Raw genomic sequence first — 15329 nt, 5'->3', positions numbered from 1 at the left:
TACACAATTGAAATGTCAAACCCATGTACAAGTCAATAAGTCATTTCTAATAAAGATATGAATGAATAAATACATTTCTGTATTTCTTACAGATTTGAAAGCGAAGATGATAGATAGGCAAATACACTATTTACAATACATTATTTATATTACGTGACCATATACAATGAAAGCATGCGATACAGTACTCATGAATACACAATTTACAATGTACAAATTGGGAGCAGAAGAGCGTATGTGTCTAGTACATACATATACATCAGGTGTTTCTCTAAAATTCAAAGAGACAGTATCATGTATTCCAAGTATCATAATCAACTTAGTCATGAACATCTGCACCCAGAGACAACAAAAGCATGTCGTCAAGCATTTCTATTTTCACATATACATCAACATCAAGTTTATCAGTCAGACCTGAACAAAAACGATTTCTGACTAACATAACCATCAGATGATGACAAATTTGAAAGAACAAACCATCTGTTGCTTGGTTTAGTCCTTGTTGAGAAAGAGCACTAATTTCGGAATGACATTGTCAAGGGTTTTCTTTACATCTGTCACACGTGGCTGTCCCTCAGAGTTTTTATATGTAAAAGTATTGCGAAGACCATCTTCTCCATCACGCTGAAAAATTTTGCGCAGGTGACCCAGATTCAGTCCTGATCCGGCAATTTTCTCGGCAATTGACATTTTCATGACACCTTGGGCTAAGAGAGAATGGAGTGTTTTGATATGTTTGGCCTTTTCTTTGTTGAAGAGAAGTAGATTGTGGACTGCTGATGGTGGGAAACTGAACCTAGCAAGTTCCTGAATTTTCATCTTTGTGTGAGATACTAGCTTACCAAGGACCTTTACATCTTCTATGGCATTGTGTGCTTCATATGATGAGTGCAAAAAGGTCTTGGCTAATTCTTCTTGCTTGTATGACGATTGTCCAGGAAAGGCCTTCTTGAAGACAGGTAGGCTATCAATAAGACCTGATACACAGTTGAAAAATTGTGCTTCACACTGGATGTTGATCAATGCAGATGAAAATACAGGAAAATCAAATCTTCTTCCATAAGTCGCTACAAGGAATACATTGGGAAACCCACTGAGCCATTTACAAAACTTGTCAACTGCAAATTGAACAGTTTCAGGCTGAACTTGTTTCCCATTGACCGTCATTGTACCACTATTATTAACTATGATACCAGTAACCTGTTGAGCTGTAGTTGAGATTGGTACTTTTGGAAGTACATAGGTTGAGAATCCCTTTCCTGTTTCCATATCTGAAGCTGCAATCTGTGTGATATGTGGCATTTTTCCTCCACGTACTGAAAAAAAGTTCAAGCTTTAAAATCCAAGTACATACAATATGATATATAAGTACATGTATCACTTGATGCTTATTTAGGTGATGCTTTACTAATCACAGACCTATTGGCACAACAAATATAAAATGTGTAATCATTCAAAAAGTTCATTCAAAGATGAATAATCAATTCAAACTTACTTAGGTCTGTTGTCTCCAAGTCAAATGTAATAACCGTAGCTTCTTTGCCAGCTGATACAGTCGCGAATTTCCCACGGGGTACTGCTTCAGGTAACTGCTCAACATCTACATTAGTGGTATGCCCAATACCTGTGAAATGAAATAAGTACTGTAATAAAACGTAAAACTTTTCCATATGGTACTTATTCTTTATTTATATTTATTTGCAGTTAGAGGAAGTCGGCAAAAATAAAGTTTAAACAAGTGTTTTGTTAGTTTTCTTTGTTTAATGAAAATGAAACTTACCTGACTCATAAGTGGTCCCTTCTAACACTTCATTGGCTCCCTGTGTGATTACACATTCCTGCTTCAGGGTAACACGTCTTCTTTTTGTTGAGGGTAATTGGGATTTTAGTTGTACACGTTTTCTGCGCTTCATTTGCTTAGCAGCATATTTTACAGAAAATGTCCCGGGAGAAATTCCTGCTGCCATGTTGACCTGAAATAGAAGGATGAGTTGCTGACACAGCCTGAACAAAATAGTATGCTGTTGTTCTGTTTCTGACTATCTTTTACTTAGGAGCCTTTTATTAATTTCTTTTTACAATATAAATGAATACTTTATAAAAAAATATTTTTGTAACATGTATTTCATTGAAAAATACAAAACAAACTTACAACACTGGAACTGTAACCCTGCTTTGAAAGTCTACAAATACAAAAAACAGGAAAAACCAACATAAATTCAAAAACATTTAAAATAAACATGAAAAAGCATGCATCAAAAGAAAACAAAAGCAAAGTTGAATCACATTTTTGCAAAACAAACAACAATAAAAAGCAGTTTCTGTTGAATATATACCTCAGACACATAGCTTCGTCCTTCATTAATAAAGGCTGTTGTTGCTGCAACACGAAAGTCCAGGGACTCTGAATTTCCATAATGCAAAGATTTTGGTGCCCTCAATGTGACTTCGCGATTTGCATGTTCGCACTGTTGACTGGAGCCTAAATCAGCATATTGTTCAGCATTAGCAATAACTGGCTTGAACAGTTTTTTCAGCTTTGACTGTAGTTCATCATCTTTGAGAGCTGCTTTGTAGGGTAAACTTTTATGAGTATACTTCTCATTTGATGATGTACGTCTGAAGCCACAGAATCTGGGAAAACATAAACTGTGATCTCCAAATTGATGAGGAATCAACGCTTTGAGATTTTTCTCCAGTCCTTCCTTGTTCCTTTGGTTTTTGGCGAATGCATATTTGAGACATTTCTGAATGTGCATAATCACACTCCTACTGAGCTTTTTTCCTTGCAAGGCATATAAGCTTTTCCCTATGTTTTTCACGACGTGATTTCTGTCAAACCGTTTTTTCATGGTAATGTTCAAGTCTGATTTGATATGAGCAATCATAGTATTATCACCGTCTCCTTCCAGGTAATCAACAGGAGTTCCACCCTCAGAAAGCTCCTTGATGCCTTGAACCCCACTTTTACATTCCATTAACCGAGCACTACCGAAGTGATTTAGGACACATCTGTGCTTTCGGATTGGTAGTCCAGGTCTATTCCTCATCCACCACTTGCATGTGCCGCATGTTCGGTGACCCACTAGTGCTTTAACTACCTTCTTTCCATATTTGGCCTTGCTCATAAAGAACGTGTGTGCTAAAAATAAAGTTAAAAAGTTTGGTTGCATGTTTAAAATATAATTGCTGAGGCACATGTATGTCAGTATATTTTTAGGCAAACAGAATCATCATAATAAAGGTGAGGGTGGGCCTCGTTGGCCTCGTTGGCCCAGTGGACTAAGGTGCTACGATGGAACATATAGTCTTTCTCCTCATGTTTCTACCTTTATGGGAAGGTCCGCCACAGTACCTACTAAAAGTCACATGGGTTCTACCGTTTCTCCATCACTCATCACTGGCCACTGTCATATAGGTGAAATATTCCAAAGTGTTGTGTAAAGTAATAATAACAAAATAATGCCTCAAATTTCTTAATATACTTACATGTAAGACTGTCAAATCCCCTTTTATGCCAGGCTGTATCAACTGCACAAGACATTCCACTTCTGGTCTTGCATGGAAATCTTGATGCAAGTCTCACACGCTTCTTAGATGTTAATTAAGATCTTCTTGCCGGGTTGTTTGTGTGGGGCCTGAGGAATTTCTTTTATTTTGGCAACAAGGCTGGCTAGATTTGATGGAGTGTTTACACTGAAACACATAAAAAGAAAACTTTGATACACATCAATAAATGTTCATGTCTGGCATACCAATACAAAAATATGAATCAAATACAGCATGTACATTTTAAAAGTTAAATCCTTTCATAGCTAAAGCTAATAAGGTCTGTGAGTGAGTGAGTATGGTTTTACGCTGCTTTTAGCAATATTCCAGCAATATCATGGCGGGGGACACCAGAAATGGGCTTCACACATTGTACCCATGTCGGAAATCGAACCCGGGTCTTTGGCATGAGCGAACGCTTTAACCACTAGGCTAACTGACCGCCCCTAATAAGGTCTGTGATTACACCCGGTTTCCTTGGTGCTCTTAGGATAAGGTCCCCCACCTGGATGTTACACCAGTGAACCATTGCAGGTTAATCTGCAGTCGAAGTCGATGGCTATGTACAGCTGGCTGGGCTGAGACAATGCAGATAAAGTGACTTGTCTAAGGACACAACAAGCATCATCAAGTGGGTTTGCTAGGATTCGAACCGGCAACATTTTGATTGCGTGCCTAGTTGGTTAAACTCTCAATCATGCACTTGGCTACATGATCAAATAAAACTATTGTTTGAGCTGAATTTTTTCAAAATTCTCACCTGTTTGAAGATGAGACTGGTGGACTTTCAATATTCGATGCTTGAGGAGTCTGGTAAGAATGTCCACTTTCATTACCAGAACTAGCCTCAACTACTAGTACAGTAGAGGAGTAGGATGACATCAATAATCTGAAAAATTAAAAATGAATTATAAATTGTTTTCATGTATTGTCAAAATGTTTGTTTGAGATCAGTTATTGTTTAACTTCTGTGGTGGAGGAATTTAACTGTATAACTTTTTAGCTGCAAACACATTTTACTAATGCAAAGAACCAACCCGAATTATTGGTTCTTTTATGTGCTAAAACAATTTCACTCATGGAACCACTTATTCTACAGTCCCATCTGATGGATTGATCTTCCATGTCCCACAGAAATACTGAACCTATGGAAAAGTGTCTTGTTGTTTCTAAATGATATACAATAGTTGCATATACATTGTACAATGGAATATTTTCAAAATAATCTTATTTCCATCTGAACATATCTCCCACTATTCAACACAAGCTATACATGTACATACTAAAAATAAATAGAAAAGAATAGACCTAATTTCAGGAGGTGCGTCTGGTAGAGGACAAACTCCTAAATCTTCTATCACCTCCCCCATGATCTTTGCAGCTTGTCGACTCTCCTCTTCTGCAATGTCTCTGGACCAAAGAAATAAACCTGATGGGTTAAAGGCAGACCAGAGCAACAAAGTGAAAGAGGAATTCCAAATTCAAATTGTGGTTTTTTTAATATCCGACACCAATATGAGATGATATTCTTTGTTTATATTTGACGATTTCCACAATATCTACACACTCAGTTGTCATTAAACAATGAATTCATTTGATTCAGAGTATCCACCATGTTTATTGTATCCTTGTGTTATTAACAATTGGTTTGAACACAAATGACTAGTTTCATAAACAAACATTACTATGACATTGTATAGAACTTACTCCATCTCCATTCTAAATGAATCATTTGCAGCCTGTTGAGTCGACTTTTTTGCAACAGCTTCAACATAGCCTCCAAGCCCTCCGTTCCATGCTTTTTAAACTTCTCTGGTTGATGGGTTTGATATTTAATGTTGAAAGGAGATTATTCATCCTGTCTGGTCCCCCAACGCTATCGATCATAGCTGTAAATAAATATTAGCCACAATATAATTATATGAATGACTTTTTTTGTATATATTATTATCCCCCGCCGCGCGAAAGCGCGAAGCGGGGGATATAGTATTCACGACCGTGCGTACGTCCGTCCGTACGTCCCACCTGTTTATTGCCGCGATATCTCAAGAACTAAACACTGGATTGTCTTCATATTTGGAACTATGGTGTATATACAGACTCCGCAGACACCAGTCGGTTTTGGTGACCTTGACCCCATTTTCAAGGTCACAGCAGGCATATCTGCTTTTGGAGTTGGAAAACGGTGTTTCCGCGATATCTCAAGAACTAAACACTGGATTGTCTTCATATTTGGAACTATGGTGTATATACAGACCCCGCAGACACCGGTCGGTTTTGGTGACCTTGATCCCATTTTCAAGGTCACAGCAGACAAATCTGCTTTTAGAGTTGGAAAACGGTGTTGCCGCGATATCTCAAGAACTAAATACTGGATTGTCTTCATATTTGGAACTATGGTGTATATACAGACTCCGCAGACACCAGTCGGTTTTGGTGACCTTGATCCCATTTTCAAGGTCACAGCAGACAAATCTGCTTTTAGAGTTGGAAAACGGTGTTGCCGCGATATCTCAAGAACTAAACACTGGATTGTCTTCATATTTGGAACTATGGTGTATATACAGACTCCGCAGACACCAGTCGGTTTTGGTGACCTTCATCCCATTTTAAAGGTCACAGCAGGCAAATCTGCTTTTGGAGTTGGAAAACGGTGTTGCCGCGATATCTCAAGAACTAAACACTGGATTGTCTTCATATTTGGAACTATAGTGTATATACAGACACCGCAGACACCAGTCGGTTTTGGTGACCTTGACCCCATTGTCAAGGTCACAGCAGGCAAATCTGCTTTTGGAGTTAGAAAACGGTGTTGCCGCGATATCTCAAGAACTAAATACTGGATTGTCTTCATATTTGGAACTATAGTGTATATACAGACACTGCATACACCTGTCAGATTTGGTGACCTTGACCCCATTTTCAAGGTCACAGCAGGCAAATCTGTTTTTGGAGTTGGAAAACGGTGTTGCCACAATATCTCAAGAACTAATCGCTAACTTTTTATAAATCGGGCATAGCTACCGCGCACCCGGCTACCCGCCGGGTCTGGGAGCAATACTGCCTTAAATTTCATCCCCCCACCCCCAAGATACAAGGACAACTGTCACAAGCGTGCAATGTCTGACCCTTTTCCCATGTTGAAGCATACTGGAAAAAAGTTTACTATACTTACTTACCTTTCGTTGATAAAATAAGACAACATTGCAAACATAAGACATTAATAAAACATATGATATCATCGTGACATGAACAATAAGAAAGGCATGACACTGAAATATCTGATCGAAAACAGGACGATATTTGTGCTATACAGCCTTGGAATGCCAAAACTTTATGATAGCATTTTATTGGTCATTAAATGTAAAACAAAAATAAAATTTACCTGTTCCAAGCTTTGTGTTGATAACAAAACATGGCATCCCTGACTTCCCCTTCTTCTCCCTGTGTGTCTTCCCGTATGGAACCATGTTTATTTGCCCACATTCCGCGTTCTGACATTTCACGTACAAATAGCCGCTAAGTCCTTTCCTCATCTCACCGACAATATTCCCATACGTTAATGGAATAGGGCCCAATTTGCAGTACTTGCAAGCGACGAGATTTGAGAGAAGTTCCCCGAGCTCGACGATCCTCCGCCCTTCTTTCCATCCATCTCTGCTTGCGTATTTGCTGAGTATGATGTTTCGAAAAAGTGGACAGTCGTCGTCCTTGCAAGGATCACTGTAGCAAACATGACAAGCTGGGTAGTTGTGGTTGATGAGCACGTTCGATTTTAATACTTTGGTGTGATTACCGGTCTTTTTCTTTTTGAATCGACCACAGCTATCTCTGTCAGTCGCCATGATTGTTTACAATAAGGGGCATAACTCTTACTCGGTATTACTCAGTTGGAAACATCGGCAAAAGTCGTAGTTTTCACCGGAAGTGTCCCATTATACAGGGAATACCTTAAGAGAAACAAACAACAGACAACTTATCTTCTGGACTCTAACTTGCAACAGTCTGATGCTGTTTATCATGCAGGGAACGAAGGCAATACTGACGTAATCATGCAGAAAGCAGTTGACATGGCTACATATGACAGTCAAAGTAGACACAATTTTAGGATAATAACTTCTTTAATACTGTAAAGGCGACGTTTCGGTGTATATCCTTAATCCGTTGTCAAGCAAGACTGAATAAAGAACATTGTACAGAATATATATCGTAGTGGAGGATTAACAGTAGAGGATCTTGTTGAAATTGCTGGAAATAGATGCAACATCTATCTGAGACTTGGACAGTTTTTCAGTTTTCCTTGTCAGTTAAACCAAATGTCATTTGGAAAATTTCTTAACATTAGTTGTCTTATTTTATTTGGCTGAGACTGCTCATACAGCTGTCCCTTTCCTTACAACCTGTACAGTTTTCTTGACAAGGTGATCAAAAGAACACTCATCCAATATAATCCAAGATAATTTCTGTCTTACTTCTGGGTTTGTGCAGTGACAACAAAAACAATTGAGTACGATCAAATGTTTATCATATACAAGACATGGCATAAGATTCGGGGGCTGACTCGGTGTTGGAAAGGTAACTTGCGCTGCGGGTAAGTAGTATAAAAAGGCAGCCCTGTGGGTTTCATAAGTAAATTTGAAATATATATGAAAATGATTTAGAACTCTGCGGGTAGATCTAAAAAGGTAAATTAAAATATGTAGAAAGGGTGATACCCTGCTGGTATGAGTGAAAATGATAATACTTTGGGGGCCGCAAGCCATATAATGATTTTTTACAGAATGATTGACTTGCAAAGCCCCTTCCGAGCCAGCCCCTTGGTGGGGATGGATGGATGGAGGGTCGTAATGACAGCTGAGAGAACAATGGAAACAAGCTGAACGACATTGAGGCTCTTGTTGTTAATATAGAAAAACAAAATGACGTCACATTCGTAGTACTGAGCATCCGCTGTAGATAAGATATATGCATTCTGAGAAAATAGTAAGTTGATACAGAGAAGAAATGTGATCGTTCACAGACGATTCTGAATGATAAATGACAACTGGAAATAAAGGGAAAAACCTAACGTAGGTGACAAATATATACATCTGTTGTGTAGACATCAATGTTAATAATAGGTGAAAGGCTATGTTGATCACTGCACAAACAAAAATATAAAATTAACATTCTAGTACTCGCTGGTAATGAGCTACAGTGCCGATAAAGCTACATCATCTGGGACCTCAGGAAATGTTTTTGACATTAAATGTGTAATAGTAAATTGCAATACAAATTCCCCCATATTCTGATGTCTTTCTGCTAATTCCTGTTGAAATGTTACGAAAGGTTTGATAGGCTTGAATCCTTCTTGTATTGAACAGTGATGTCATTGTCTGTAAACAGGCTTTCGAACTGGCAAAAGAGACTGTCAATTCCAAAATTGGTCACTTTGGTATGTACACATTGATTGTAACATATTCAGGCCTACAAACAAAAAGGCTTGTGAAAATAACAACTTAGTGTTGTCTTTCTCGCATGAATTAAGAACTTCCCACTGAAGACAGAGGAACCAGAATATTTCTGTTCAATGCTACAGCAAATGGATGAAAACAAAAAGGAAAGAATACAACCGACCAAAGTTATATGCATAATATATGGCAATTACCTTGTTCAAGGTGTATCCTTGAATATCCACATAAAGGAACAATTGTAACTTATTCAGGCCTACAAACAAAAAGGCTTGTGAAAATAACAACTTAGTGTTGTCTCTCTCACATGAAGAACTTCCCTATGAAGATCGACAAGCTAGAGGCATTTAGCAGGCGTGACAACGTTATCCTCTATAACATGACTGAGGAAACAGGGGAGACGCACACTCATTGCAAGGTCAAGGTACTAGATATCTTGAACAGCCATGTTCAGACCAAGACATGGGTTAGTGATGACATCATCCGTGCACATCGACTCGTGAGGATACCTCTAAACCAAGACCGCTCATTGCTAAATTACGGCTATCTGATGACAAGATTGAAGTATTGAAAGCTCGAAGAACACTCAAGAATATCGGTTATGGAGTCTCAAGTGACTTAACTATCAGCCAACGTGATCAACTTAAAGCCGTGAAAGATGGACGACATATTGGATATTTCAAGAATGGTAAGCTTTTAACTAAACCACGTAATGATGAACATAATCATGACACACACAAATCAGAGAGCTCCAAACGACAATTGAGGAGTACTTCACAGCATGGCATGCTGACCAAGGGTGTCCGTCTCCTTCACTACCACAGAAATAACAATCTGGCCAGGGCCAGTATTTGACACAGAATGGAAATAACTCAACCCCGGTAACGATAAACATCTGTCATTGTTGTCCTGGAACATTTGTGGCCTACGTAAAATGTTTGATGATTGTGACTTTATTGCCTACCTCCAATCGTTTGATATTGTGTGTTTCTTGGAGACATCAGATTTCCTACACGTAAACTGGCTACATGGTTACCAAATGTACTTGGCCCCAGCAGTCAAAACATTGTTTTCAGGTAGATGTCCTGGTGGTGTGTGTCTCTGCGTTAGGCAAGATGTTGTGAACCAGTGCATCCACCTTACCTCCGATATAGAAAGCTTCATATGTTTAAAATTTCCAAAATATGTGATTTTAATGCCCGCACAGGCAACGAAAATAATCCCATCTCTGAGGACAGTGATGACTTTGGATATGGTGATTTATACATTGATGTAGACAATGCCCCTGTTGAACAGCGTGTATCTCACGATGGTACTATCAATAGATTCTGACACATTTTAATGAATCTATGCTTTGTTCCTCTAATGTTTATACTAAATGGGAGAGTTTATGGTGATAGAGCAGGCGAGTTTACGTTTGTAGGAGATACTGGTTCTAGTGTTGATTTTTTCCGGTATGTAGATATGTTAAATGTTGGTGATCGATCAGATTCAGACCATTTCCCCCTTGAGTTATTTTGCAGGTTTCCTTGTAGCAATCGTTGCCATACATAGTTTAGATTGTGAGGATTATGTCTCTATGAACAGTACATTTTCATGGAACGATTCGAAGGAAAGTATTTTATCACAACACTGAGGGGGTCCTTGCATATTCATGAAAATTCTTTGATGGATAAAATTGAAGCTAATGTAGAGGAGGGAATTACATATTTGTACAGTATGTTCTAGACTCGGCATCCTGTATGAAGAAACAAATTAAATATAATGAAAATAAACATGATGAACCAAAGTTGAATATAGCATGTAGGGCAGCAAGATCTGAATCCAGGACGGCTCTCAGAAGGTATAGGTGTTGTCGCACTGAATACAACAGAAACCGCTACTGTAAACTGAGAAATGTGTATAAAACCTTTTGTAGAAAGTTCAAATACGATCTTAAATTGTCACTGCTAGTCCGACTAAACAGCACTTTACACAGTCCGAAATTATTTTGGAAAACTATACGTTCTCTTCAGAGACATTCTACCCCCAGAGGATCTATATCCCCAACAGAATGGTTACATTATTTCAAGAAGTTATTCTCAAAAGACGATTCCATATATTTGGTAGACAATGAGGTCTTTGAACGTGATAATGATGACATCAGTGAAAATTTTAGTGATGTTGACGTGCTTCTGTTGGAATCGCCTATCACGGAAACGGAAATATTTAATGCTATATCTTGCTTTAAAACTAGTAAATCTGGAGGGGTTGATTGTGTTATAGCTGAAATGCTTAAGTACTCATTACCTGATATTATGCCTTTTCTGGTTAAATGTTTCAATCAGATTTTTGATACAGGTGCTTTTCCTTCTGTCTGGAAGGGGCGGTCAGGTAGCCTAGTGGTTAAAGCGTTCGCTCGTCACGCCGAAGACCCGGGTTCGAATCCCGACATGGGTACAATGTGTGAAGCCCATTTCTGTTGTCCCCCGCCGTGATATGGCTGGAATATTGCTAAAAGCGACGTAAAACCATACTCACTCACTCACTCCTTCTGTCTGGTAGCGTAAACAATCCTGACAATTACTGGGGTATGTCTCTAACTAGTATTCTTGGTAAAGCATTTACCTCTATCATCAATAATAGATCAATACTGTGGTCAAATATGAGAGATTTTGTTGATTTTAAGAATGCATTTGATTCTGTAAATAGAGCTAAATTGTGGAGCTGTTTGAAAAATAAGGGTTTAGGAAGCAAAATGCTTGCCATTGTTAAATCAATGTATGCAAATGTAAAATCATGTGTTCGCAATGGTGATACTAAAAGTGACTTTTTTGATTGTTCGATAGGCTTAAGCCAAGGATGTGTTTTAAGACCTATACTTTTCTCATTTTTTTACAAATGAGTTACCCGGTTATATGTTGATATCATGCACTCTGGTAGACATGGCGTCCAGCTCTTCCCTGACATATTAGAACTTTTCATGCTACTTTTTGCATATGTGAATTTGATGTCTAGTTCTATTATTGGTCTACAGAAGCAGCTTGACATACTTTCGCAATATTCAGATAAATGAAAACTTAGTGTTAATCTTGATAAAACAAATATTGTTATGTTTCATAGAGGTGGATGAGTGGCCACAAGGTAAAGGTAAATGTATTAATTTTGTGAATGAATACAAATACCTTGGCATATTGTTTACCCATACACTGAATCTGAATAAGTCTGTAATTAATCTCACAAACAGAGCAAAGAAAGCTCTGTTACAAGTCCACTCTGTTATCTCTAAGCTTGGAGTTATTTCACCGAAAATGTATTTTATATTATTTGATTCTCAAAAACAACCTATTTTACTATATGGGTCTGAGATAAGGGGTTGTAAAGAGTTCTATACAATTGAAAAGGTTCATCTCCTCGCTTGTAAAAAGTTTTTGAATGTTGGTATGTCAACACCAAGTAATATGGTTTATGGAGAATGCGGGAGATTCCCATTGTACATTATATCTTACACTCGTTACTTGAAGTATTGGTGTAAAATAATAATTATGCCTAAACACAGTTTTCCTAAGAAAGCCTACAACATGCTTGTACACCTTGATAGTCTTGGAAAGAACACGTGGGCTTCTTGTATACGTACATTGCTTTTTACATATGGCTTTGGTTTCATTTGGCTGTCCCAGACAATTTGTAATGCAAATGTTTTCATTTAGTACTTTCACATGTGTGCTGTTGATATGTTTCATCAGAAATGGCATTCAGATATTTACGAAAGTTCAAGAAATGATACTTATCGCCAGTTCATGTCATTGCTTGAACCAGAATCTTATTTAACTTATGGTACAGGAATTTCCGTAACATCATTATTTGTTATAGACTTGGCCTGAATGATCTAAAAATTAAGATAGGGAGGTTTTCATCTATTGAGAAATCCCTAAGGTTATGCCCATTCTGTGACAGTGTTGTCGAAGATGAATACCATTTTATGTTTATTTGCCCTATATACGAAAATCTAATAAACAAGTACTTACCAAAGTGGTCTTTATCTCATTTTAATGCTATAAGACTGTATCCATTACTGTCCTGCTAGGATCTTCTAAATGGCTTTGTACATAATCATGCATTTTTTGTTAATAAATGAATTGTTGCCTCGACTTTGGATCTCATAAAATATTTTATGTAACTCCGTTGTATATGGGCCTGTGACCTTTCATACAATAAAGAATTGAACTGAATTGAATTCAAATGTTTTGAAAAACTGTGATATGGTCAGTGGTTATAATAATCGCTGATCTTTTGTCGATTTTAATTTTGATTCACCATTTCCGATCTCAATGGCCTTTGGTGAGAAATTCACTTGATCTGGACAAGGGAGTAGTATTATGGTTCTGTTCGGATGAAAAAAACCTTCCAAATGGTGTGCTGGTTTTCTTGGGGGAATAAGTCATCGAAGAGCCGGAGTCACAGGAGACTAATCACAATTTTATTTACAAGAGCAATTAACAATGAACAATATCTTAACTTTTGCTGAGGGTGCCACAGAGAGTCGGTACAACCCTCTTGACTGTGGGAGAGAGATCTGCTTGGCTAGAGCGACAAACCCATTCTGCTTAACATTTTGCTTCTGTATGTATTTAACAAAAATTAGAACAATAAAAAGGAATATGATTGGTTGATACACGATGGGGTGTGCCCTATGGTTAATGAATGGATAGACAGAGGGGAATACTTAATCCTGTTAATCCTGTTGGACTGGCAATAATCTTGTTGACATATTTACTGGGTGCTTGGAAAGAGATTATGGTATCACTATAGACGAGCTTGTATGGGGGCTAATCCTTAATGAGTCTAAATTGAAGTAATTGCTGAATGTTATTCTAATATAGGTGATGACAGATTTACTTAAATAAAATAGTTCAAGGCAATCCATAAGACTATGTTGACATATCTTTTGTCTTATTGGATATTATGTCTGGGAGATGGGATCTTGATACCTTAGGCTAGTATTTATCTAAAAGCTTTAAATCTATTAAACTATGTTGACATAACTCTTGTCTTATTGAATAGTATGTCTTGGAGATGTGTTCTTGTTACCTTAGACTAGCATCTATCTAAAAAGCTATGACTGAAACTAGAGAGAGAGAGACTAAGGGAGGTGTGAGTGTTAAGTTGTTTGGTTTGTTTATTAATTATTATTATTTATTTTTAAAAATTTGTTTTGATTATTTGTGGGTTATATTCGGTTAATAAGATCTGTTTTAATTAGGTATTTGCCTGGGGCTTTAAAGTTTTTCTAGAGTTAACTCGGAGTTTAAGTTCAGTGTGTTTTGGAGTGTTGTTCTGTGTGTCTTGTAGTCTGGGCAGTGGATGAGTGCATGTTCTGTTGTTTCTTTTTGAGTGCAGTGTGGGCATGTGCCTGTTGCGTGTATTTTTAGTGTTTGAAGGTGGCTGTTTAGTTTGGTGTGACCTGTTTGTAATTTAGCTATGGCCCTGTCGATTTTTTGGGATGGGTAAAGAATGTTGGCTTTAGTTAGGGTTTTTTTGAGTACTTTTTTTAACTGACAGTTTGAGTTCTTGTATGTTGTTTGCCATTTTTTGGAGATTTTTTGTTTTGTTATGCTTTTAATTTCTGATTTGAAAATTGGCAGATTTAGACTTATTTCTGGGAGTTTTAGCTCCTTGGTCGGCATGCTCATTACCATAAATTCCTACATGTGCAGTTATCCAAACAAATTCTAGCTGTTTGCCTGCTTTAGTTAGTTCATTAGAGCTTTTTAGTATTTGATTAATTAGTTTGGGGCGATTTTTAGTGTTTTTGGTTTTTTGGGCCTGGAGTCCACTGAGGGAGTCTGTGAGGATGAGGATGTTATGCTGGGTTTTTATTTGTGGGTTTTGAAGGGCTGTGGCCATGCCCATGAGTTCGGCCGTAAAGATTGATTGATTATTGGGGAGTCGGTAAGATTTTGTTTGTTTTAGAGATTGAGAGATGTGGACGCCAAAGACGGTATGCTTTGAGGACAGATCAGAGGATCTGTCCTAGTAAATGTGGCACCAATTTGACCATTTCTCATGGATGTATGCTAATGAATTGTTTTTAGCGATGTTTGGATCCTTTTGTTTGTTTAGCATGGCGGCAAGTGTGGTGTCTATTTTAGGGGTTTGGAGTTTTGGTGTTTAAATGTTGGAAGGTTTGGTGTTTTGTCTTAGATTATTTAGTTTGTGTTCATTTAGGTAAATTGTTATTCTTTGTTATATGTGGGTTAGTGTACATGGGTAATCAGGCATATATGTAGTAGAGAGAGCTATATACTCTCAAACCCCTGAGTCTGTACTAGATAGTCTCGAACCTATAGC

The 15329-nt window shown here is 37.7% G+C and overlaps 2 protein-coding genes and 1 pseudogene across 5 annotated transcripts in view; 1 reads left to right on the top strand and 2 right to left on the bottom strand.

Annotated features, from left to right (window-relative positions):
* LOC124114452 (ankyrin repeat domain-containing protein 26-like) overlaps nucleotides 1-15329 on the top strand; it is a 792436-nt gene that overhangs the window by 580883 nt on the left and 196224 nt on the right. The window lies entirely within an intron of this gene.
* LOC124114456 lies at nucleotides 472-3612 on the bottom strand. Of its 2 annotated transcripts, none has more exons than XM_048401486.1 (5): nucleotides 3490-3612; nucleotides 2337-3142; nucleotides 1781-1973; nucleotides 1496-1624; nucleotides 472-1316 (listed from the first exon to the last, which is right to left on the bottom strand). In XM_048401486.1, exons 1-5 carry the CDS (start codon nucleotides 3542-3544, stop codon nucleotides 493-495), a joined length of 2007 nt encoding a protein of 668 aa, XP_048257443.1. In that variant the 5' UTR covers nucleotides 3545-3612; the 3' UTR covers nucleotides 472-492. The 2 variants fall into 2 exon arrangements, with proteins under 2 accessions (XP_048257443.1, XP_048257444.1); XM_048401487.1 differs by lacking the exon at nucleotides 3490-3612 and adding an exon at nucleotides 2153-2183 and having other exon boundaries at nucleotides 2337-2558.
* On the bottom strand, nucleotides 3594-8064 carry LOC124114455 (annotated as a pseudogene).

The sequence above is a fragment of the Haliotis rufescens genome, unplaced genomic scaffold (assembly GCF_023055435.1).
Source record: "Haliotis rufescens isolate VD_foot unplaced genomic scaffold, xgHalRufe1.0.p SCAF_22, whole genome shotgun sequence".
Lineage (NCBI taxonomy): Eukaryota > Metazoa > Mollusca > Gastropoda > Lepetellida > Haliotidae > Haliotis > Haliotis rufescens.
This window is presented reverse-complemented; position numbering and strand designations above follow the sequence as displayed.